Genomic DNA, 26,260 nt, shown 5'->3' on the forward strand with positions numbered 1-26,260 from the left:
CTCCAAATACCCAGACCAAGCATTTGGTTTTATCCTTAGGAAAAAAGCTAATACATGACGCTTCAGTGGAACAGTAAATTTGTGGTGTGTCAGAATGTAGCTCTTTGAACTCTGCCTTTAGCTGTCTGGGTTGGCTGCATGGCTCTGAGGCATACGTGGGAGCCCTCTGCAGAGAGGAAAACGTCAAAGTGGGAGCAAACTGGAAGAATCATTACTGCATCAATATTTCTAGTTTTTCTTAACACTTCACGGCTACAAGCATGATTTATCGATGTTCAGCAGAGAGACCTACACTCTTCTGGGATTATATGCATTTGTTTTTTGCTACTTAATTTATTTGGATAATTTTATTTCAGTGGATTTGCCGTTGGAAGCAAGGTTTTATAGTTTGCAAATATTGCATTCTGGAAGTTCTGTTCTACTGGTGAACTATTTTTTGACAGTGCTTTTTTTTTTTTTACCATCACATTTCTGCTTTCTGTGGATTGCACGCTGGCTGCCCTTGCTCTGGAACCTTGTTTTACTTTCTTATTGCACATTTGTTTCCCATCTGCCTGTACTTAGTTTTTGCACTTACAAACTCCTGTCTGTTTGTTTTGCTCTAGAAGCCAGAATGTATTGGGAATCTGTGCTCTGGTCATTGGAATATTTATATCTACCATTCAGATATATGGAAGTACCTGCGGGGCAGAATTAATAGACAGGTGGTTGCTTGATGGAAGCAAGAGTTGAGCAGAGAGAGGTGGGTAGTCTTACGAATCTAAGAGTTAAAACAGGAACTGTCCTTGATCCTGCTCTTTCCCATAAACCCCTACAATCTAATCCATCTTCTTTGCTTATGGGTTCTATCCTAAAATTATAACCTGCATCTGCCAAAGTTTCCCCATCTCTGCTATGAGTCCCCTTCCCTGACCTCCTGCCACCTCCCCCAGGCTAAGCCACCATCTTGCCTTACTTAGTTAGACAAGAACTGTCTAAAAGAACTTTCTGTGATGATGGAGTTGTTCTGTATCTGCACTGTCCAATATGGTAAGCCCTAGCCACATGTGGCTATTGAGCACTTGAAATGTGGCCAGTGTGTTTAAGAAACTGAACTTTTAATTTAACTTAATTTAGATTTCAATATTCACATGTGGCCAGTGGTAGCGTGGGTCTAGATTGCATAGCCTCATGACCATATACTCTCTTGACCCCCACCCTATAGATCCCTCTGGTAGCCAGAGTGATCTTTTAGTAGGATTACATGTCATCAGAGCACCAACTATGCTTCTCTCTCTCTCTCTGCTGAATAAACGCCTCCTGCTCGACACCCCACCAACTTCTCTTGCCCCCAGAGAAGGCATCACAGCTTCATTCTCTTTTGTAGCTGTTTTGCCCTTCACACAGACGATCTCTCAATCTCCCTTCTGTAAACATGCATGGTGTCTACCTGAGCTGGGGTACAGTGTCCTTGATTTGTTTCATTTTTTTGTTGTAATCACATTCTCATCTGTCTCCCTGAGATTATATTCCTCATCACCTCTTTTATTGTGTGTTCCCAAATTTCCTTACCTACAGCTTTTGAAATAATCTCTTAGTTTTTTCAGGTCACACTTTTATTGTGAGTTGCAAGAAGATACAGACTCTTAAAGCTATGAAGTTGGTTGTTAAAGCCTAAGGAAAGCTTGGGTTAAGAAAAGGGAGCATTTGTTCTATTATGTGTACGTATATTTGGTTCTAAACATATTTAATTAAGAAAAATTTTATTGTTTTTTACTATTAAAAATGAATCAATTAATTTTTTTTAATGTTTATGTATTTTTGAGAGAGAGAGAGAGAGAGTGAGCTAGGGAGGAACAGAGAGAGAGGGAGACACAGAATCCAAAGGGGGCTCCAGGCTCCAAGCTTTCAGCACAGAGTTTGATGCAGGGCTCAAACTCACGAATTGTGAGATCATGACCTGAGCCGAAGTCGGACACTTAACCAACTGAGCCACCCAAGTACCCCTGAATCAATTTTTTTTTGAGAGATTGAGAGAGAGCATGTGTGGGGGAGGGGCAAAGGGAGAGGGAGGGAGAGAATCTCAAGCAGAGCGTGGAACCTGACATGGGGCTCGATCTCACAAACTGTGAGATCATGACCTGAGCTGAAGTCAAGAGTCAGATGCTTAACCAACTGAGCTGTCCAGGTGCCCCCCAAAAGGAATCATTTTTTCTGAAGAAAAATGAGAAAATGCCAAAAGACAACATGAGGAAAGCAATCCCACATTATCTCTTCATGCTGAGATAACATCGCATGCCGTGTAGTCCACACATGTTGTGTCCATTGTAACGCCATATACAGGTTTGTTACCTGCTTCTTTCACTCAGAAATACCATGTGCTTTTCCTATATCAGGAATTACTCATTACAAATCAATTTTAATGGCTGAGGAGTGTTATATTTCATGAATGTACCATATACTTGGGCATTCAGGTTATTTCCTTTTACTGTAACAAGCAGCTTGTCAGTTGATTTCTTTTTCTTTGCTTTTAAAAAAATCAGTGTTCTAGAAAATACTGTGTTGTCCTTTTCATCTGCCTTTTGCATGCGTGTGTGAGTCACAGTCTTCCTGGGTGTTAGTATGTAATTTGTCCTGGACGTGGATTTGTTGTGACTCCATCTACCTACATCATGTTTCTCTTTGCGGCAATGACCGCTTGTTTTCCACACTGTTCAGTGGTTATAAAAACAAGTGTTACGCAGCGCTCGGTTTCCTGAGTGCACTGTTCACACAGGCTCACTCTCCCTTCCTGTCTTCCAGCGGAGGCTGGTCTCCAAGTCTCCAAGAACACACCATCGTAAACAAAGTTCTCTGAACACCTACTGATTGACAATGTGGTGTATTTTTATTTAAAATGACTGTTCACTTGCTATTCTGAAAACATGTAACCTTGACCTTTATATTCACCTCAGTTTTAATATTCTTTTAAATGGCAGCGGTATAAAAAAGTGACTTCGTTCTTGATGTTACTTCTGAACGGCATGTAGGATAATACAATGTAAAGTAATAAATGAACAGCTATGTATCCATCGTATTTATATTGACATGCTTTGAAGAGTGCAATTAAACAACATATGGGCTTCTAATGTTGCTCCTCTCTCTTACTTTGATTGTGAGGTGGGAGAATTGTCATGGGAATCATTATAGAACTTCAGAGAAGCCCTGAGTGGTATTTCTTGGCTTCCTTGTGAATTCAGGTTTCTAAATCAAGTTTTACACATTGGTCACATTTCTGTTTAGTGCATCATGAAAATGCTAATTAGAATCTTATTTAGCTAAAAACATGCAGGGAAGCGCATATTGGTCGTTCTGGGCTGGTGACCTCTGGAAGCAGGGGCCAGATAGGGTCCAAGGTGGGATAGGGTGTGGACATGGCAGCCACAGTCCTGAAGAGCCAAGGAGGCTGGCTTGGTCACAGAAAGTAGGAGAGCTGGGGTAATGGGGTTCAAGTGTCCAAGCTGCTAAGGGCTTGACTTTAACTGAACAAACCTGAAAACCTAGTGTTCCTGCAGGTGCCTGAGGCTGTTTTTCTTTTAAAAAAAATTTTTTTTAATGTTTTTTTATTTCTGAGACAGAGAGAGACAGAGCATGAGTGGGGGAAGGGCAGAGAGAGAGGGAGACACAGAATCCAATGCAGACTCCAGGCTCTGAGCTGTCAGCACAGAGCCCAATGCGGGGCTCGAACTCACAGACTGTGAGATCATGACCTGAGCTGAAGTCGGTCGCTCAACCGACTGAGCCACCTGAGGCTGTTTTTCTATGCACGGTCATCTGTTTTCTTTTGGTGATCCTCATTGTTTAGTGACTTGAGATGGAGCCTGTGCTCTGAAGTGTTTTAAATCCAAATCAGAAGGACACTGAGGATCAGTTTGAGAGAGAGACTAAACTATGTAGCCGAGTGAGAGATAACTACACAAACTTTTCCACTCATTCCATATGTTTGTTCAGTTCTGCTCTGCACCAGAGAGTACTGTTGTTGGAATTTAGTAATGAATGTGACATGATTTCCCTACCCTTAAGGAGTGAACGTGTGATTCAGCATCTGAACGTAGTGGCCTCAAATGAAGGAAGCATGGGTTTCTCACAGCTGTAGATTTCAGTGAGCGAGATGCTAACGGTTCTGAAATAAAAACGGATTTGAAGGTCAGGACCGGCAGCACTGGGTGAGGAGTCAGGAGATGTGGTCATGGGCAGAGGCTGGCAGGTGGATAAGTGGACAGGCGTGGAATCGGGGGCGTTTGTACAGTCGTGAAGGCATCATTGGTGTGTGTAACTAGTTTTGATGTGGGCTGCTCTGAAGGCTTGGTGTCTCTGAAGGTCCTTGAAGTCACACTTTCTTCACCATGACACATTCTTAGAACTGCCCCGTTCCAGAACTGGGCAGTTCTAAGAATGGGGTGTGGACATGGCAGCCACTAGCTCTAGACCAATGCTACTCAAGTGTGGTCAGCTGACTGGTGCCAAGAGATAAGTACAAACATTGAGAGTAAGCACTTAGTAATTTCTTTCTTTCTTTCTTTCTTTCTTTCTTTCTTTCTTTCTTTCTTTCTTTTTTTTTAAAAGATTTATTTTTTAATGTTTATTTTTGAGAGAGAGAGAGAGAGAGAGAGAGACAGAGTGTGAGCAGGGGTGGGGCAGAGAGAGGGAGACACAGAATCCGAAGCAGGCTCCAGGCTCCACACTGTCAGCCCGACGTGGGGCTCGAACCCACGAACTGTGAGATCATAACCCAAGCCCAAGTCAGGTGCTTAACCGACTGAGCCACCCAGGCGCCCCAGCACTTAGTAATTTCTATAGCAACTTGACATTGTAGCCACATCCAAGCGTGTGAGCAGATTAGTTTGGACAGCATATAGACCCGTTTGGGTTTTGTGGGACTTACACGTGGGAGTAAGTTCATATTTGGCTGAGCCAGGGACTAGTCATGTGCAGTGGGACCACATATCTTTCCTTAATGAACAGAAACAAAACAAAACACAACAGAAAACAACCTGGTTCTTCATGACAGTAGTTTGACAAACACCTCTTTAGACCAAGCTCAAAGGTAACAGGAGGTAAGGCTGTGAGTCCCAAGGTCAAGAACTTAAATATAAAACATTGATCACATTCCAGTTTCATTTCGGGTCTTGGTCAATGAACAGACTTCCCTTCTTCTCTTCTCTTTCCTCCCTGTCATCAGCATGTATTGTTTTTCATGAACATTATTTTTCTGTGCAAATTATACACAATTCTATACTTATGTTCTGTGTACATTACACATATTTCGTAATATGTCATTTTAAATAACGTTATAGCATTTTGCTTTGTTTATATGCCACATATTTTAGCTCCTTTGTTTGGGAGCTCTTTTTCCTATTATAAACAGTGTATCTATGAATATTTTGTGCAAATTAGCTTTCTTTTCTCTTTATTTTGGTTTCCTGAAGTCTGTACCCAAAGGAGAAATACTGTGTCAAAGAGTCACAGTTGGATTGATCTCTAGAAGGATGGAACCGATTTATACTGTGAGACTCCATCCAGGTTTTCTCTGTGGCTTCAGGCTTTGTAGTTTTCATACTTTCTGCTGGTTTAGTAGGCATATACTTGCCCTGAGATTTTTTTTAATGTTTTTAAGTTTATTGATTTATTTTGAGAAAGACAGAGATAGCGCAAGTTGGGGAGGGCCAGAGAGGGAGACAGAGAATCCCAAACATGCTCCACACTGTCAGCTTGGAGCCCGATGTGGGGCTCGAACTCACAAAACCGTGAGATCACAATCCGAGCTGAAACCAAGAGTCTGACACTTAATTGACTGAGCCACCCAGGCGCCCCTGCCCTGAGATTGTTTTACCATGCTTATTACTTCAGGAGGTAGTGAGGATGTGATGATTTGATTTTAATATTTTCTTACAGTTAAAACTAAATGGTCTTAAAAGAAAAACTTACCAAGTTGAACCTGAATGCTGACGTCTTGTGACTTTATCAGTTTTTACATAGCTTGGATATAAACTTTTCTTCATTGTACTTGTCATCTTTCCTCATTCTCTGATGATTGGTTTTCTATTTGTTTCATTATATTATGTGGTATAAAACTTGTTCATTAGTGTTTACATTTTTATACTCAATTACGCCATCTTTCTATCCTGTATTTTCACGGCCAGAAATTATTTCCCCCTCATAAGTGGGATAAAATATGCTATTCTGCTCATTTCCAGCTTTTTAAATGCTTACCTCTTGGAGCTCTCTGGACCTTATTACATACAGTGTTTGGCATAAGATGTGGATCTAGGTTAGTTTTATTGTATACTGGTATCTAACTTCCCCAATAACTTTTATTAGTGATTTCCCCTTATTTTTGCATTTCTTGTGGTTGGATATATATTAAGCAGTTACCATAGAATGTGTTTTTGGAATCTCTATTCATATGCTACCATTTATTTAAAATATTAATGCAATATATATGAATTTCATTTGTAATCTGTTTAAAAATTTTTTTTTTTTTGAGACAGAGAGAGAGCATGAACAGGGGAGGGACAGAGAGAGAGAGGGAGACACAGAATCTGAAGCAGGCTCCAGGCTCTGAGCTGTCAGCACAGAGCCCGAAGCGGGGCTCAAACCCACAGACTGTGAGATCATGACCTGAGCCGAAGTCGGACGCTTAACTGACTGAGCCACCCAGGCGCCCTGTAATCTGGTTTAATAAGCACTCTACCACCATGACTTGAGAAAAGTATTATTTTGTATTCTGCCCTGATATTCTTTGAGTTGTATTTCATTGTTCGTTGGTAGTTTTCTAACAATGATTTTTTTCTTTAAACATTAAAAAAATTTTTTTTCTAAAGACATATTGCATCAAATCTTGAGATGAAGGACATTAAGAGAGAGGCTCCCCCCAAGTCTTCACAATCTAGTGCAGTGTGTGTACTCTGCCAACATTATTACAAAAACCAAGATGTGATCCTAGTTTCTGCAGTTTTGACACAGTGCTTATATGAAGGAAGGTCCTGCCCGATTTCATGGCTGCACTCTTGGCCACAGGAAGGCAAGTGCTTTACGGGTATTTTCCGGGGCAGTAATCTTAGTGGGGGCGTGGCTGGTTAATGAGAACACGAGGTTGAGAGTTTGAAAACCAAGAATCAGTTAGCTCAGCTCTGATCCCAGGCTCTAAAACTATTCTCTGTGCTTTGGTCACAGAGGAAACGGGAGGGATAGACTTGTCAGCATACACTGGTCATCATTAATGAAAGAAGCTGTTTAGAGCACATGGCATGGAGTACTGTCTTTGTATGCAAAATAAAGTGTCTTATAGGGCCACTGTTTAGACATTAATAAGGCAGGAGGGAAGAAAACGTTAGACCATTAGACTAAAGCTACCCCTGTATGGGGTAACTTTGGGGGGGTGTGTGTCTCACTGTGTCCTGAAGCTTTCGTACTGCTGGCAAGTCCTGTGGGCAGTGCCTCCATCTCAGAGCCCCTAGTGGACAGGCACATACTGCTTCAGAGGCCAGCATGTGTCAGATGGAGGAGACCCATGGATGTTTGTAATAGAATCCTTTCCTATGTGGGGCCATTTGTCTGTGAGTGCTGAAGCATTTTCCTCTCTGATTATCGACTTTGTGACAGTATCAAGTGACTCCAGACTGAGAACGAATGTTTGGGATATATTAAATTTTTATCAAATTTCCTAAGAAGTCAAGAAGTCTTGGCAATGAAATTAGCAAAGACCTTGTGATTATTTTAGAGATTACTTTATAAACTCTTGCATTATATAGCTATCGTGTATTTTTTTTCTCCAGAAAAATGCTGCACTTGAACATTTTTCTTCCTCTGCTTGCTGGTTTCTTGGTTCTCCTGCTCGTTGCTTTAACATATTTTTCTGATAGATTAATATTTGTTGCCCCTAGCCTGTGTGGCTGACTGGCTCACTGTTTTCTTCCTTGTTTCCTCCAATTATAAAATGATTGAGCTAATAGGAGATACGTGTAGCACACAGACCTGTAGCTCATAATAAATAATTGCTATGAATGCTTTATAGTATAGAATGTATCTCATCCTCTTTGAACTTGACAAAACCATGTGAGGTGGGAATTATTGCTGCAGCCATGCTTGTAAAGGAGAATCCTGAAGCTCAGAGACTGAATGACAACCTGTCTTAGGCCACAGAGCTAATTAGTGGTAGTTCAGGACCCTGGTTACAAATCTCATATTTTCCCTGGTATATCTTCTGGTTTGAATTCTTTTGATTGGGTTCCATTTTATTGGAAGAGAATGGAAGTGTTATTTTTTTAAAAAAATCACAATATGTGGTGCTCAATTTAATGGGCTTAATGAATAACTGGTCATTATAATGATAACAAGTTTTTTAAGGGTTATGACTATGCAAAAAACACCTATTTAAAAAAAACATTTGAAAATATTTAATTTGATGATCAAGTGAATGTAATATGCCTCCAGTTGAAGAACTTTTCTAGTTTTATTCAAATGATCTCTTTCAAAGGGAAACAGTTATCCAGAAGCACCAGCTAAAGAACTGAGTTTTCTGGATGCTATTTTATAGTCAAATTTAAAAAATTTAATTTGCAAGTGTTTGTTGCCAGAGTGTAAACTTGCAATTGATTTTTGCCTATAAATCTGTATTCTATGACCTGGCTAAATTCATGTATTAGTTTTACTCGTTAGTAGTTTTTAGATTTTTAAGGATTTTCCATATAGAGTAAATGTCATCAGCAAATTGAGACCCAGTTTACTTCTTTCTTTGTGATCTTTATGCTTTTTTCCTTTTCTTGCCTTATGCAATGTATTTGCTACAATAATAGACACATATTTGAACTGATGCTGTTGTAATATCCTCATTGTGATAAGACTCCTTTATGTCTGGCTTATAAACCATATAGTGTTGGGGAATTTTAGTAGAAATTAAAAAAATAAACAATCTTGAGTTACTGGAACTTACAAATTATTTTTCATATATTTGTAGTGAACATCAGTGCCTGTTTTGATGTTGAATTTGTGCTCTACTAAAATGTAATGTAAGGAATTTTGACAGGTGCTTGCTATCAATTCTGACAGGTTTTTAAAAAAAATTTGTTTTTTAAAATTATGTGGCGAGGCGAGACTAATGAGAGCTTAATAAGAATCCAGTTTCATTGAGGAAAAGGTGGTTGATTTTATAGGCAAAATTTAGAGAGATGCATGTTAAGCAAAGTGAGAGAAAAAGGAGAGATGAAATTGGCATAGAAAATCAAGTATCTAAACTGTGAACAATATCCTTGACTGTTCATTGTGGCAGGGTGTCTGTAATTAAATAATATTTGAAATGTGGCATAGAAGGCTGCAAAGAGAAATAGAGTCAATTTAACTGACATTTCCATGCTGTGAGAACTTGGGCAAGTGACTGCTCCTTAATTCTTAAAAAATTTTTTTTAAATATTAAAAGTTTTTTTAATTTTTATTTATTTTTGAGAGAGAAATAGAGCATGAGCAGGGGAGGGGCAGAGAGAGAGGGAGACACAGAATCTGAAGCAGGCTCCAGGCTCTGAGCTGTCAGCATAGAGCCCGATGTGGTACTTGAACTCACGTACCGTGAGATCATGACCTGAGCCAAAGTTGGATGCTTAACGGACTGAACCACCCAGATGCCCCCTTAATTCTTTTTTTCAACTGTCAAATGGAAATAATAATAAGCAGCTTGTAGTATTGTTAGGGTTAGAAATAATACATGAGAAGCACCTGGCACATATCAGGCGTGCAAAAATATGTAGCTAGGATTATTAGAGGGCTCTATCCTTTATTATTTACTCATTAAGTTATTGATTTATTGAATTATCCTAATTTATAATGGGTACGGTCAGATATTCTGTGTCATTGAAGGAAGAGAAGAATATCTTTGAATCGAAGAACTCCTGCTAAAAGAATATAAAACTTTATGTTCCTGGAGCCTTGCACTGATCAGGGAGGGAGAATGATGAGACAGGATTGCCGTGGTGGTAGTTGGTTCACTGGCCAAGCTTCTCGTTTCCCTCATGGTCCCATACCCAAGTTTGGAGAGTCTGACAAGCATGTTTATTTCCCAGGCCCTCTGAGGCTCTCGCCTGACTGGGAGATTGTGAGCAGCTGTCCGGAGCACCTGGAATCCAGGTTTGGGGCAGACGCTGATGCTGTGGGTGGCTGTGGAGCCTCAGAGGGTCATTGCAGATGACTACAACAGCCAGGTGGCCTTTTGCTGGGCTTTGTCTTCATCATTTGCCCTCTTTCCCTTCCCTTTTCTTTATCTAAATGACTTGGCGAGATATCCTTGGCTAATGTTGTGACCTGTCTCTTTCTTCTAGAATTCTGAAGGTGGACTCTATGTATGCATGAATACATTTTTGGCCTTTGGAAGGGAACATGTTGAAAGACATTTTCGAAAAACTGGACAGAGTGTGTACATGCATCTGAAAAGACATGTGCGAGAGGTGAGCTGCACGTTTGAAGAACTGGCCTTGATATCTTTCCTGTGGCATTGTCATGGTGTGGTTTATCACATGGAGAGTTTACTGTGCCCACATGACTTCTCATTCCTTTTGAGGATGGGAAACAAAAATGGGACCCTTTGCAGAAATTCACAGGTTTCCCCAAACCCTGTGTAACTCAGTTTAATTTTTCTCTTCCTCTGAATTTCTTTTTTTTTTTAAATTTTTTTTTTTTTCAACGTTTATTTATTTTTGGGACAGAGAGAGACAGAGCATGAACGGGGGAGGGGCAGAGAGAGAGGGAGACACAGAATCGGAAACAGGCTCCAGGCTCCAAGCCATCAGCCCAGAGCCTGACGCGGGGCTCGAACTCACGGACCGCGAGATCGTGACCTGGCTGAAGTCGGACGCTTAACCGACTGCGCCACCCAGGCGCCCCTCTTCCTCTGAATTTCTGATTGGTGTTAAGAAGACATGGGTCGACTGAATGAAAAAAAAGTTAAGCAAAAAAATACAGACAAGTACACAAAATAATGCCAGAAATGCAAAAATCACAAGTAAAAAATATTGGGATATTTTTGCTTCAGATTTTTTTGTTTTGTTTTGTTTTCTTTTGTTTTGAGCGAGAGAAAGAGCTTTCCTGAAAGTTCAAGTCCCTTTTGTTTCCCTCTCCAGTAGTAACCATGGCTGCAAATTTGTTCTCGTTCCTATATAGGTCATTCTATTTTATTTACGTATGGATAATCATGAACAATATGTAGAATGACTTTATATGGTTTAAAGATGTAGATACATACTATCATACTGTTACTTATAATTCTGTGTAGACCTTTATCTTTTCACATTGTTCTTGAAACCTATTCATGTTGCGATGTGCCTGAATGTACTTACTTCATTTTATTATTTGTTTGTTATTCCCTCTTGTGAGTACCTTGTCATTTATTATTCTTTTGTTCTATTAATGAACATTTAGATTGTTTCCTTTTTTTATTTGCTTCTACAAATAGTGCAACAGTTAACATTTTTATTCATATCTCCCGGGGGTACATGTGTAAGATTTATTTCGGAAATAAGTATATCTCAAAGTGGTAATGCTGGCTTGTAGAGGTACTTATTTTCATTTTTGCTAGGTATTGCTAAATCTTTCCCCAGAGTGGTTGCACTCAATTTCTACTTCTGTCTGCACTGATTAGCAATTCCTGTTTTCCCACCCCCCATCAACACTTGGTCAGACTTTTGATTTTTGCCAATCTAACGGTTGTAAAGTGGCATCTAAATAACTGGCATTTCCTTTTGTGAAGGTTGAACATCTTTATATATGTTTATTGGCCATTCTGGTTTTTTCTTCTCTGATTTTCCTGTTTTCTTATGGTCTATGGCTTATCTTTTTGCTTCATTTATGAATTCTTCTATGCAGAAGTTTTGAATTCAATGTTAGATTTATTAACCTTTTCTCTTGTGAATTGTGCCTTGTGTATCTTATCTATGAAATTATTTCCCAACTCAAGGTCATAACAGTATTTCTTTTAATACTTTTTTTTGAAGTGCATGTGTATTTGCATGAGCATATGTGTGTTTTAGCATTTTTGGATTTTAATCCATCTGTAGTTTATTGTATTTGTGTGAAGTATGGGAATCTGTTTTTTATTTTCCATACTGAAAACCAGTTTTCCTGCTGTGGCAGGCTAGTGCAATCTTTCTAAATGATTTATAGTATCATCTTTTTGTATATTTTATTTATTTATTTTTTCATTTAAAACTATTTTATGTATTTATTTATTTATTTTAATATAATTTGTTGTCAAATTGGCTAACATACAGTGTGTAAAGTGTGCTCTTGGTTTTTGGGGTACATTTCCACGATTCATCGCTCATCCCAACAAGTGCCCTCCTAAGTGTTCATCACCCATTTTCCCCTCTCCCCCATTCCCCCATCCCTGCTCCATTTATTCTCTTAAGAGTCTCTTATGGTTTGCCTCCTTCCCTTTCTGTTTGTAACTATTTTTTTCCCCTTCCCTTCCCCCATGATCTTCTGTTAAGTTGCTCAATTCCACTTATGAGTGAAAACATATGATATCTGTCCTTTCTTTTCGTACATTTTAACTTGCCATTCATAGTTGGGCCTGCTTTGGGGCTCTTGGTTCTTTTCTGTTGATCTTATTTTTCTGAATCTGCATTGGTGTGGCCAGCCTTGATATCTGGTGGTACAAACACTTTTTCCAGAACTTTCCTGGGTTTAGAAATTTATTTTTCTATACAGATTTTAGAATCAGTTCATCTAGTTTAAAACATCCTGTTGAGATTTTGATCAGGATCACATTGAATTTGTAGATTATAATCTATAGCATTGGTTAAGCTCCACAAGGGCAGGGCTTTTTGTCTGTTTTGTTCAGTTCTGTGCCCTCAGCACTTAGCTGTCCCAACACACAGTAGGTGCTTCATAAATATTTAGTGAATGAGTATTCAAAATGACATAGTTCATTTTGAATCAGTTCAGTATTCAGTTCTCTTTTGTCTCCTTCGATAGTATTTTGTAATTTTCAGTAAAAGAGCTTGCATTTTGTAAGATTTTCTTAAATGCTCTGTAATTTTTGTAACTATTGTTACTGCTAACTTTTACTTACTATATTTTAATTGGTTATTGATGATGTTTGGGGATGTTATTAATTTTCAAGTATTGATTTTTATACTTAGCAACACTATTCAGCTTTCAGTCCTAATAGCTAGTAGACTGTTGGAACTTCTAGTCAGTGCTGATTTGAGGTTCATCTAATCGTTCATGCTAGCCTGCCTAATATATTCTCTGTTTAAGTTCCAGACAAAGGAGAGATCCCAAAATTGGACAATGGGCAGAGTAGGAGGAAGAGGAGGAAGAGAGGCCAGGAGGTCAGATAAGCCATCACCTCAATGATTAAAATAGTCAAATATTGGCCCGATATTACATGATTTACATTCACTGCTCCTGTTATGTGGGGCATAGCAATTCTTATGAGGTCCGTTTTGTCCTGAACAGATGTCCTAGTATAAAATGATGAAGTTTTAGGAAACTAGGGTGGGGTGGGGAATGAAACTGAGGCCCAGAAGCTTGAAATAACTTGCTCACTAAGCTTGTGGCAGAATTGCAGAATGGTGGTAATTTCACATGGTTAACTTTGCCTCTGAAGTCTTCAGTTAAATATTTCACTCCCTGACTACAACCTTCTCTCAGTTTAGCTCTGTCACTCATTTATTCTGATTTCACTCTGTTGTTCTCCCTCCTTGAGATTTCCAGGCCTATGACTTGTCCAGGCGGCCACTGCTTCTGTTTGTTAAGCCTGCTTCTCATGACTTGAAACATTCTCTTACCACCAGTGCCTTCAAAGATCCTTTGCCCTTTGTCTCGCCTAACTGTCCCCAGAGCTCCAGCCAGTCATGCCATCAGCATCATCATGGGTTCTGTGTGCATACTGTGAGCAATTCTGCACCACCATGGTCTGGGGCCATGTCAGACTCCTGGTCTTCCCCCCTCTGCTGGGCGCACTCACTGTCCAGCAAATTTGGCCTGTACCTTCTCCCACTCCAGATTCTAGATGCAGTCTTCAAGGTGCTGCCACGACCTCTCTCACCATCCTTAGAAAACAATTTGACTGGTACTTTACCAAGAAAACAGGGACCCTGGACAGGAACTTCCTGAACTCCTGTCTTGCCTCCTGGGAACTCATTGCATCTGGTTCCTCCATCCCAGCAGAAAGCTATGTTCTGTCTGTCCTCACAGCTCTGTTTCCTCCTCCTCATAAACTTGCTCCTTCCTTAACTCCCTTTTCTTCAATGTCTCCCTCTTCTGGCTTTTTCCTCCCACCTTAAAAAACAAAAAAAACAAAAAAAAACCACCACTCTTAGACAGACAAAAGCTAAAGGAGTTTGTGACCACTAAACCAGCCCTGCAAGAAATATTAAAGAGGACTCTTTGAGTGGGAAAGAAAGACCAAGAGCAACAAAGACTAAAAAGGAACAGAGAAAATCTCCATGAACACCAACTTTACAGGTAATACAATGGCACTAAATTAATATCTATCAGTAGTGACTCTGAATGTAAATAGACTAAATGCTCCAATCAAAAGGTATAAGATATCAGAATGGATAAAAAAATGAGATCCATCTATATGCTGCCTGCAAGAGACTCATTTTAGACCTATACACACCTGCAGATTGAAAGTGAGGGGATGGAGAACCATTTATCATGGTAATGGACCTCAAGAGAAAGCTGGATTAGCCATAGTTATATCAGACAAACTAGATTTTATTTTTTTATTTTATTTTATTATTTTTTTTTCAGACAAACTAGATTTTAAACCAAAGACTGTAACGAGATGAAGAAGGGCACTATATCATAATAAAGGGATCTATCCAATAAGAAGATCTAACAATTGTAAATATTTATGCCCCCACTGTGGAACACCCAGATATATAAATCAATTAATAACAAACATAAAGAAACTCAGTGATAACAGTATAAGAGTAGGGGACTTTAACACCTCACATGCAGCAATGGATAGATCATCCAACCAGAAAATCAACAAGGAAACAAGGGCTTTGAATGACACCCTGGACCAGAGAGCTTAACAGATATATTCAAAACATTTCATTCTAACTCAGCAGAATACACATTCTTTTTGAGTACACATGGAACATTCTCCAGAATGGATCACATGCTAGGTCACAAATCAGCCCTCAACAAGTACAAAAAGGTAGAGATCATACTATGCATATTTTCAGATCACAACACTGGGACACTTGAAGTCAATCACAAGAAAAAAATTTAGAAAGACCACAAATACATGGAGGTTAAAGAACATCCTACTAAAGAGTGAATGGGTTTATCAGGAAATTAAAGAAGAAAAAAAAATATATGGAAGCAAATGCAAATGAAAACACAACCTTCCCAAACCTTTGGGATGCCACAAAAGCAGTTATAAGAAGTAATTATGGGGCGCCTGGGTGGCGCAGTCGGTTAAGCGTCCGACTTCAGCCAGGTCACGATCTCGCGGTCCGTGAGTTCGAGCCCCGCGTCGGGCTCTGGGCTGATGGCTCAGAGCCTGGAGCCTGTTTCCGATTCTGTGTCTCCCTCTCTCTCTGCCCCTCCCCCGCTCATGCTCTGTCTCTCTCTGTCCCAAAAATAAATAAACGTTGAAAAAAAAAAAAAATTTAAAAAAAAAAAAAAAAGAAGTAATTATATAGCAATACAGGCCTACCTCAAGAAACAAGAAAAGTCTTCAATATACAACCTAACCTTATATCTAAAGGAGCTAGAAGAGGAACAGCAAATAAAGCCTAAACCTAGAAGAAGGGAAATAGTAAAGATTAGAGCAGAAATAAATGATGTGGAAACAAACAAAAAAATTCATTAGAATAGATCAATGCAGCTAGGAGCTGGATTTTGGAAGAATTAATAAAATTAATAAACCCGTAGCCAGACTCATCAAAAAAAAAAAAAAAAAAAAAAAAAAAAAAAAAAAAAAGGACCCAAATAAATCATGAATGAAAGAGGAGAGATCACAACCAACACCACAGGAATACAAACATTATAAGAGAATGTTATGCAAAATTATATGCCAACAAATTGTGCAATCTGGAAGAAATGGATGAATTCTTAGAAACATATAAACTACCAAAAGTGAAATGGGAAGAAACAGAAAATTTGAACAGACTGGTAACCAACAAAGAAATGGAATCAGTAATCAAAAATCTCCCAACAGAAGTCCAGGGCCAGATGACTTCCCAGGGGAATTCTCTCAAACATTTGAAAAAGAGTTAGTATCTTTTCTTCTTAAACTGTTCCTGAAAAATAGATATGGAAGGAACACTTCTAAACTCATTCTGTGAGACCAGCATTACTTTGATTCCCCAAATGATACAAGACCCCACTAAAAAGAATTACAGGCCAATATCCCTGATGAACATGGATGTAAAAATTCTCAACAAGATATTAGCAAATTAAATTCAACAGTACATTAAAAGAATTATTCACCACGATCAAGTGGGATTTATTCCTGGGCTTCAGGGGTGGTTCAATATTTGCAAATCAATCAATGTGATACACCACATTAATAAGAGAAGGGATAAGAACCATATTACCCTTGCAATAGATGCAGAAAAAGCATTTGACAAAATGTAGCATCCATTCTTTTTTTTTTTTTTAATTTTTTTTTTTTCAACGTTTATTTATTTTTGGGACAGAGAGAGACAGAGCATGAACGGGGGAGGGGCAGACAGAGAGGGAGACACAGAATCGGAAACAGGCTCCAGGCTCTGAGCCATCAGCCCAGAGCCCGACGCGGGGCTCGAACTCACGGACGGCGAGATCGTGACCTGGCTGAAGTCGGACGCTTAACCGACTGCGCCACCCAGGCGCCCCTGTAGCATCCATTCTTGATAAAAACCCTTAACAAAGTAGGGATAGAAGGAACATACGTCAACATCATATAGACCATATATGAAAGACTCATAGCTAATATCATCCTCAATGGGGAAAAGCTGAGAGCTTTCCTCTATGGTCAGGAACAACACTCTCATCATTGTTATTTAACATAGTACTGGAAGTTCTAGCCTCAGTAATCAGACAACAAAAAGAAATAAAAGGCATCCAAATCAGCAAAGAATTATTTGCAGACAACATGATACCCTATGTAGAAAACCCTAAAGACTCCACCCAAAAATTGCTAGAACCGATACACGAATTCAGCAAAGTCACAGGATACAAAAATCAATGTACAGAAATATGTTGTATTTCTATATACCAACAGTGAAGCAGCAGAAAGAGGAATTAAGGAATTGATCTCATTTACAATTGCACCAAAAACCATAAAATATCTAGGAATAAACCTAACCCGAGGAGGTGAAAGATCTGTATGCTGAAAACTATAGAATACTTATGAAAGAAACTAAAGATGACACAAAGAAATTGAAAAACATTCCATACTCATGGATTGTAAGAACAAATATTGTTAAAATGTCTGTACTACTCAAAGCAGTCTACACATTTAATGCAATCCCTATCAAAACACTACCAGCATTTTTCACAGAGTTAGAACAAACAATCCTAAAATATGTATGGAATCACAAAATACTCTGAATAGCCAAAGCAATTTTGAAAAAGAAAAGCAGAGTTGGAGGCATCACAATTCCGGACTTTAAGCTATATTTGAAAGCTGTAGTGATAAAGACAGTATGGTACGGGCACAAAACCAGACACATAGGTCAATGGAACAGAATGGAAAACCCAGAAATAGGCTCAAAACTGTATGGTCAACTAATCTTTGATAAAGTAAGAAAGAATATCTAATGGAAACAAAGACAGTCTCTTCAACAAATGGTGTGGAGAAAACTGGACAGCAACATGCAGAAGAATGAAACTGGACCACTTAGCAGCATACACAAAAACAGATTCAAAATGGATGAAAGACTGAAAGACCTAAATGTGAGTGAGACAGGAAACCATCAAAATCCTAGAGGAGAACATAGGCAGTAACCTCTTTGACATTAGCCATAGCAACTTCTTATTCAATGTGTCTCTGGAGGCAAGGGAAACAAAAGCAAACATGAACTATTGGGACTTCATCAATATAAAATGCTTCTGCACAGCAAAGGAAGTCAACAAAAACTGAAAGGCAACCAACGGAATGGGAGAAGATATTTGCAAATAACATATCTGGTAAAGGGTTAGTATCCAAAATCTGTGAAGAACTTATCAAACTCAACACCCCAAACCCCCCAAATAATCCAGTTAAGAAATGGGCAGAAGACATGAATAGACATTTTTCCAAAGAAGACATCCAGATGGCCAACAGACACATGAAAAGATGCTCAACCTCACTTATCATCAGGGAAGTACAAATCAAAACCATGATGAGATATCACCTCATACCTGTTGGAATGGCTAACATTAACAACACAGGAAACTGCACATGTTGGCTAGCCTGTGAAGAAAGGGGAATGCTCTTACACTGTTGGTGGGAATGCAAACTGGTGTGGCCAGTCTGGAAAACAGTGTGGAGTTTCCTCAAGGAATTAAAAATAGAACTACTCTGCCATCCAGCAGTTGTGCTACTAGGTTTTTACCCAAAGGATACAAAAATGCAGATTGGAAGGTACACATGCAGCCCAATTTTTATAGCAGCAGTATCAGTGATAGCCAAACTATGGAAAGAACTCAAATGTCCAATGATTGCTGAATGGATAAAGAAGATGTGGTGTGTATATATGTATATATGTGTACATTCCATAAATATGTATACATTCCATAAGTATATATATGGAATATGGAATATTAGTCATCAAAAAGAATGAAGCCTTGGGGCACCTGTGTGGCTCAGTTAAGCGTCTGGGTTCAGCTCAGGTCATGATCTCATGCTTCATGAGTTCGAGCCCCCTGTCAGGTTCTGCGCTAACAGTGCAGAGCCTGCTTCAGATTCTCTTTCTCCCTCTCTCTCTGCCCTTCCCCTGCTCACATGCATTGTCTCTGTCTTTCTCAGAAAAAATAAATAAACCTTAAGAAAAGAATGAAATCTTGACATTTGCAAGGACATGAACTAGAGTGTATTATGCTAAGTGAAACAAGTCAGTCAGAGAAAGGCAAATACCATATGATTTCACTCATATATGGAATTTAAGAAATAAAACAGGTGAACATAGGGTAAGAGAAAAAAAAAGAGAGGGAGGCAAACCATAAGAGACTCTTAACTATAGAGAACAAACTGATGGTTATCAGAGGGGAGGCAGGTGGGGGTGGGGGATCTAGATGATGGATATTAAAGAGGGCATTTGTGATGAGCCCAGGGTGTTGTGTGTAAGTGGTGAATCACTAAATTCTACTCCTGAAGCCAATATGAAACTATATGTTAAGTAGTTAGAATTTATATAAAAACTTGAAACAAACAAAAAGAACACATCACTAATTGTCTCTGTATAGTGTCCTCATTTGGTCGTCTTATTCTTCAACTAAAGTAAGTGTCTCTAAAAACTTCTCATCATCTCTACTATACCTCCCTGGAAGTTCAGCGTTGCCATCCGGTTGATCTTCCTGCTAATCCACTAAACTGCCAGGGCTGCAGTGACCGCTCATTTATCATGCTTGGTGGATATGTTTCAGCTCTGATTTTACTTGGCCTTACAAGCATTTGAACTTGTTTTCCTCTTGGAACCGCTCCTCTCCTGCTTTCTTTGGCACCATTCTTTCCTGGCTTCCTGCTGTTTTTTAGGCTGCCTTTTCTGACTTTCTTTCACTAGCATCTCTTCATTCATTTATTCCTTAAATATCCACACTTCCTAGGGTGCCTTTGCACTATCTTTCTCTGAAAACTGTTCTTCCTCATCAGTGTTGTCCATTTACTTGTTTAATCACTGTCTCTGAACTCATGACTTACTAATCAGTATCTTTCCAGAGCCAAAGTCTGACCATCTGACTCTGAGTTGGTTTTTCCTACTTGAACACCTCATAGGTACTTCAAGCTCAGTGTGTCCAGACTCAATGAATAATCCTCTTTCTCAGAGTTGTCCTTCATCTTAAATTCTAGAGACCTAGACATTTTGGATTCTGCTTTCATTCCATGGCTGGTTGGTGACCAAGTCTAGTTATCTGGACCTCCCAAATGGCTCTGAAGTCCATCCTGTCCTCTCCATCCCTGTAGTTTTTGTCTGAGGGCTCATTATCCCTTAAAAGGACTAATGCTTTAGCTTCCTGACTAATCTCCTTTCCTTCAAACTTGCTGCCTTCCATCCTACCCAGTCTTCATGGTACACCTGGAGTGATCTTTTCAAATGCACATATCTGTAGCATTCTGAAGCTTAAATCTCTGTATCTCCCTTTGTTGCAAGATGAAATCCAAAATTCTTTTCCGTTTGATTACAAGGCCTTCCATGATCTGGCCTCTATAGCCTTTCTGACTCTTATTTTTATTATGTCAGCTTTGTGCTCTAGACATATCTAACCACTTCTTCCTGGAATACATTATGATTTCATACCTTTGTACATGCTGTTTTTCCTCTCTGGGATGTCTCGTTTCTCTTATACCTGTTGTATCCTTGTGGTCAGCATATCCATCTATCTATCCATCATGCATGTATGCATGCATCCATTCATCCATCCATTCATCCATCCATCCATTCATCATCCATTCATCATCCATCCCATCCATCCATCCATCCATCCATCCATCCATCCATCTATCCATCTACCTGTCCATCCCCCCATCCATCCACGCATTCATTCATCATCCATCCATTCATACCTTCATCCATCTATCATTCTTCCATCTATCCATTTCTCCATCCATCTATTCATCTACCTGTCCATCCTCCATCCATCCATCCATCCATCCATCCATTCATCATCCATCCACTGATCCATTCATCCATCCATCCATCCATCCATCCATCCATCTACCTGTCCATCCCCCCATCCATCCATGCATTCATTCATCATCCATCCATTTATACCTTCATCCATCTATCATTCTTCCATCTATCCATTTATCCATCCATCCATTCATCTACCTGTCCATCCTCCATCTATCCATCTGTCCAGCTATCTATCCATCCATTCGTCTATTCATCCGTTCATCCATCATCCATCTATCCATTATCCATCCATTTATCCATTAAATAAATATTTGCTGAGCAGCCGCTCAATGCCAGACCTGCTGGTCTTCTTATCTGACCAGCTCTGCCCACAGCTTCCACCCCAGAAGAACTGTCATTTCCTCCTTGTAATCCTACCTTTTTCACACTTCCCTTAATACTCACCAGAATCTATAGTGCTGTTTGTATATATGCTCTCCTACTGTGCCTGTGGGATCATCAAGGAATGGAGCGTGTCTTCATTCACTTTGCAGCCTCAGTGCCAGCATAGAGCCTTACCCATGGGCACAGTCATGTTTGCTGACTGAGGAGTTGCCTTTTTTCAAACCCTGTTGATTTCTAGTGGAGACTGAGGCAGGCACAGAGGTGATGGTTTTTGGAAAGAAGACCTAGTTTTTTTTTTCCCCTGTAAGGAAGTGAATCTAATCCAAGTCTAAGGTGTGGATCTCACAATCAAGGAGAACCTCATATTCTAGCAGGTTTTCATGTAGCCCTTCTCCTTCTTTTCTCCCTCTATCATCCTGCAGAAGTGGAGGAGACAGGTTGGAAAAGTTAAAAGCATGCCATAAACTTCTGTAGAGAGATTTCAAGTGACTCTAAGATTGCTAAATGTGCCTACCGGTTTTATTTCATCCTTTTTTTTGATGCAGGCACAAGGTGGGGAGAGGAGCAGGGGCTCTGAGACCTTGGTGGAGAGGGATTCTAAGAGAGGTGACATGAATTTGGCACGAGTAGTTGGAGAGACAGGTTTTTGAGCTAATGTGTTCTGTCATATTCACATGCTTAAGATGTGAACCATAAACTTATAGTAGAAGCTGTAAACTTAATGTGAGAATCACAAAGATGAGTCACCCTTCAATGCCAAATGATAAAATGTGGCAAAGGAGACTTAAGACTGATAATGGGACAAACTGAAGCAGCAGCAAGGCCTTGATGCTGCTATAACATGTGGCCACTTGAAAAGATGCCGGGCTTTGACCAGCACACCATGGTGTGCTGGAAATGTACTCTTTTCTAATAACTGAGAGAACAAACAGTGTGGAAATATCATTCTGGCCATTTGAAAAAAAAATTTTATAATCCTGTTTGAGAGTAAAATTTTTTGTAAAAGTAAAACCCTTTTGTCAGAAAGGTAATGAGTGACTTCTTTTGCTTAACCACTTGAATGGACATTTATTTCATTGCTGTCAGGTACTTCCACCAGAGGTAGAAAATACATGAAGTTTAACATGGCAACTAACCATTAGTTGGTGCTCCAAAATGTTTAGGGAGGTTAGATTGAGATTTAATATGACCAGAATATCATTGACAGCTAATCAGTATTTATTAGCTCTTTCAACAGTAATTTTTGTGCATACCCAGGACCAAGCACAGGGACCCAGTGGGTAGCAGGGGAACAAGAGCCTTCCCTCTGGGATCCACCACCATCTCTCCAGAATAGTTCCATCATTGGGCATGGACTCTAGCCTTTTGGGAGCATGTGCCAATTTGAAGTTGAAATTTCTAGTTCACCTTGATCCCCGGTTCTACGTCCCTTTCCAGAAGTGGTCTTGATAATTTGATGAAAATAATCAGGTGGAACAACAGCATTGCCCTTCACCTACCTCCATTGACTTGGGTCAAGTTCTGGTTTATCCTGGAATCTCTGGTCAGGTTGAGTATTTCCTATCGCCTTTTGTTAACAACTGAGAACCCTTTCCCTCCCCAACTCCCCCCGTCGTCTCTTCTGCATGTTGCATTTTAACAATCTCTTATTTTCTTTTCAGAAGGTAAGAGGGGCATCTGGTGGAGCTTTACCAAAAAGGAGGAATTCCAAGATTTTTTTAGGTAATGTAAATAGTAATCCATAGTGTGTCCAGATTTTCTGTGTGTGTATGTATGTGCATGTGCATGTCTGATTTAGAATAATAGGTTATTTATTTTTCCTCAGCTTAAGGATAAGAGGTGCCAATCTAACTTGGGATGATCTGCCTCCACTTTGTGTTTACATAGTGGTGAAAGATGCTTCTAGTACTCTTCGTTGGGTTTAGTGTTTTGAAGCAATTATACTTACAGTGACTGGAGACTAATTGTGATTCTGCTTCTGCTTTCTTTTTTCACTGCTCTGAAAGTAGAGACATTTTTTCTTTTTTTAATATTAGCCTAACTATAGACTTTATTCAAATTTCACCATTTTTTCCCATTAGTGTGTTCTTTCTTCTTTCTTTCTTTCTTTCTTTCTTTCTTTCTTTCTTTCTTTCTTTCTTTCTTTCTTCCTGGGATCCCATGTTGTATTTAGTTGTCATGTTTCCTTAGTCCTGTCTAATCTTTGATAGTTCCCCAGTCTTTTTTTGTGTGTGTCTTTAATAATTGTGACACTTTTGAAGAGTATTGGCCAGTTATTTTTGTAGAATGGTCCTCAATTTGGTTTTGTCTGTTTCCTTATAAGTCTCAAGTGTTGCATTTTTGGCAAGAACACCACAGAGGTGATGTGCCCTCCTCAGTTCATGATATTGGGGGCATGTGATGCTGAGGTGTCTTTATATCGGTGCTGTTAACCTTGATCCCTTTTTAAGGTGGTGTGTCTGCTGGGTTTCTCCACTGTGAAGATTCAGTGTAATTAATAAATACCTTGGGAGTAATACTTTGAGATTATGCTGATATCTTGTTTCTCTTCAAAGTTTTGCACGCTAATTAAAAAAAAAATTTTTATGTTTATTCATTTTTGAAAGACAGAGAGAGACAGAGCACAAGCAGGGGTGGGGCGGAGAGAGAGGGGGACACAGAATCTGAAGCAGGCTCCAGGCTCAGAGCTGTCAGCACAGAGTCCGACGCGGGGCTCGAACTCATGAACTGCGAGATCATGACCTGAGCCGAAGTCGGATGCTCAACCAACTGAACCACCCAGGCGCCCTAGTTTTGTGCACTAATTTTATCATCTGTCATGGGATCTTGCCTGCCACAATGATTACTGTGGTATGTGCCTAGCAGTGATTTTCTTTTCCCTCATTTAGAAGAGCCAGTTTTATTCATGCTAATGAGCGTTAATTTCTATATCCTATAATCATGATAATTTTTCACGTTAAGCTTCTGATATGTTTTTGCCAGGAGAAAAAGTGGTTTGATCATTTTTGAACAAGCAAGTTTATATCCCTAAATGCCTAGGATTATTGTTTGAAAGAAATTTAAAAATTGTTTGCATGTTATGATTTCATTTTGGTAAAAAAAAATCTATACAATATATGTGCGTGTGTGTATATGTGTGTATGGGTGTATGCATGTGTGTACATATATGTATGTGTGTGTACATGCATGTGTGGGTATATACATACACGTATACATATATAACTGAGAGTCCGGAAAAATCTGGCAAAATATATTCCAGATTGTTAATAGTAGCTCTTTTCCATTGGTGGGATTGAGGTGATTTTTATTTTCTTCTTTTTGCTTATCCGTATTTAAAGTTTTTCTATAACAAACATGTGCTACTATTGTAATGAAAAGACACATTAATTATTTGGAAAGGAAATCCATTGGAAACAGTCATGGAGCTGAGTGTCCTTCCTGCCTTGATTCTCTGTTACTCTACACTGAGCTCATGCTTGCAGTCTTCTGCCCTGATTTTCAGTAGTGGTTTACTTTATGAGGCTTATCTGTTGTTGGCTTTTCCAGCCTGACCAATCTTTCCCACCTCTCTATGGTCTTTGGACCACAGCCCAAATCAACCAACTAACCCCAAACCAGCTCAGAATGGGCCTCAAAGCTGAAATGATTGTATGCATTCTGATGCTTTGGTTATTAGCCGCAGGCCCCCTTCTACTAGTAGAGATAATGTAACTTTTTTTTAATATGAAATTTATTGTCAAATTGGCTTGCAGAGATAATGTAACTTCTGAATTAAATGATATCAGCGTGGCATTCTTAGAGGTGGAAATAATTAAACATTTTTGATTACTGTTGTTATTTTTCATTATTTTCTTGATTGAATGAAGATGTTAGCTGACTTCCTGCCCTTTAGCCTTTGTGTCTTTTGCCTGAAAGACCTTGCAGTTTGATTTCTCTAGTGATCATTTTGGTGGTAGAGGATATGGTAAAGTAGCTATGTTAAATTTAACATTTTTTAATGTTTTATTTATTTTTGAGAGAGAGAGAGAGAGAGAGGGAGAGAGGGAGAATGAGAGTGAGTGGGGGAGGGGCAGAGAGAGAGAGAGAGAGAGAGAGAGAGAGAGAGACAGAATCTGAAACAGGCTCTAGGCTCTGAGCTGTCAGCACAGAGTTCAATGTGGGGCTTGAAATCGGGAACGAGGGCATGACCTAGGCTGAAGTTGGATAGTTAACCAACTGAGCCACCCAGGTGCCCCTTAGCTATTTTAAGAATTAAGCCAAAAGTAAGCACTGAGGTTTTGTGCATTATAGTGTGTGGACCTCTTTCATTGGGGAATGCTAACCTACCATTTCATTCCAGTCGATCCATTTCTATAGACTGTGTTCTGTGTTCACTCAATATTCCATATCTCAGGAACCACAGAATATCCCTAAAACTCACAGTCCAGCAAAGATATTCTATTTGGACTGTACCAGGTTTAAAAAAAAAATTTAAATTCGAACGTCATTGGTACTTTGGGGCTTGCCCAGGCCCTGTTTCTCTCTATTGTTTGTTACCCAGATGCTTCACAAATGAGGTTAGTTACTTCATCTGAGTAAGAATTTGGTTTTGCAAGCCCACCTTTATAGCTCCCTTGATATGATGCTTCATGTCCCCTGATAGCAGTGACTTTTCTCTTGTTACACTGATCACAGCTGTTTTCAAGTTGATGTGGCCTGTGCATTAATTTCAGTGAAGTACCACATTAGGCTTAGATCTGGTGTATGGAACAGAAAACTTAAAATATTGGTGAATTTAAATAAAGTAGATGTATATTTCTCTCTCATGTAGAGGATGTAGGGAAGTATCAAGTCTAGGCTAATGGGATGCCCTCATGTTCATCAGGATCTAGACCCTTCCCATATTTCTGCTTCACCCTCCATCCTGGCCTGTGAGTCTAACTTCATGGTCTCTTCATGGTCGTTACTTTTGTCAGCCTTCTCACAGATCCCTAAGCAACACTTCTGTTTACACCTTTCTGGTCAGAACTTGGTCACGTGGCTGTACCATGTGTTGTACAGGAGACTGGAGAGTACGTAAAATTTATTAGCTGGCGTCATTGAGTGAAGTC

At 39.4% G+C, this 26,260-nt stretch overlaps 1 protein-coding gene and 1 non-coding gene across 2 annotated transcripts in view; one reads left to right on the forward strand and one right to left on the reverse strand.

Annotated features, from left to right (window-relative positions):
* Positions 1-26,260, forward strand: part of USP13 (ubiquitin specific peptidase 13) — a 119,904-nt gene that overhangs the window by 12,658 nt on the left and 80,986 nt on the right. Inside the window, exons 2-3 of the mRNA XM_047874640.1 lie at positions 10,329-10,454; positions 22,832-22,892. Of these exons, the coding sequence (XP_047730596.1) occupies positions 10,329-10,454; positions 22,832-22,892 (187 nt within the window). The remainder of the gene's footprint in view (positions 1-10,328; positions 10,455-22,831; positions 22,893-26,260) is intronic.
* Positions 6,843-7,003, reverse strand: LOC125175900 (small nucleolar RNA SNORA81). Its single transcript, XR_007156059.1, has one exon. It is a non-coding gene; the product is annotated as a small nucleolar RNA SNORA81 (small nucleolar RNA).

Source organism: Prionailurus viverrinus, chromosome C2 (genome assembly GCF_022837055.1).
Source record: "Prionailurus viverrinus isolate Anna chromosome C2, UM_Priviv_1.0, whole genome shotgun sequence".
NCBI classification, from domain to species: Eukaryota; Metazoa; Chordata; class Mammalia; order Carnivora; family Felidae; genus Prionailurus; species Prionailurus viverrinus.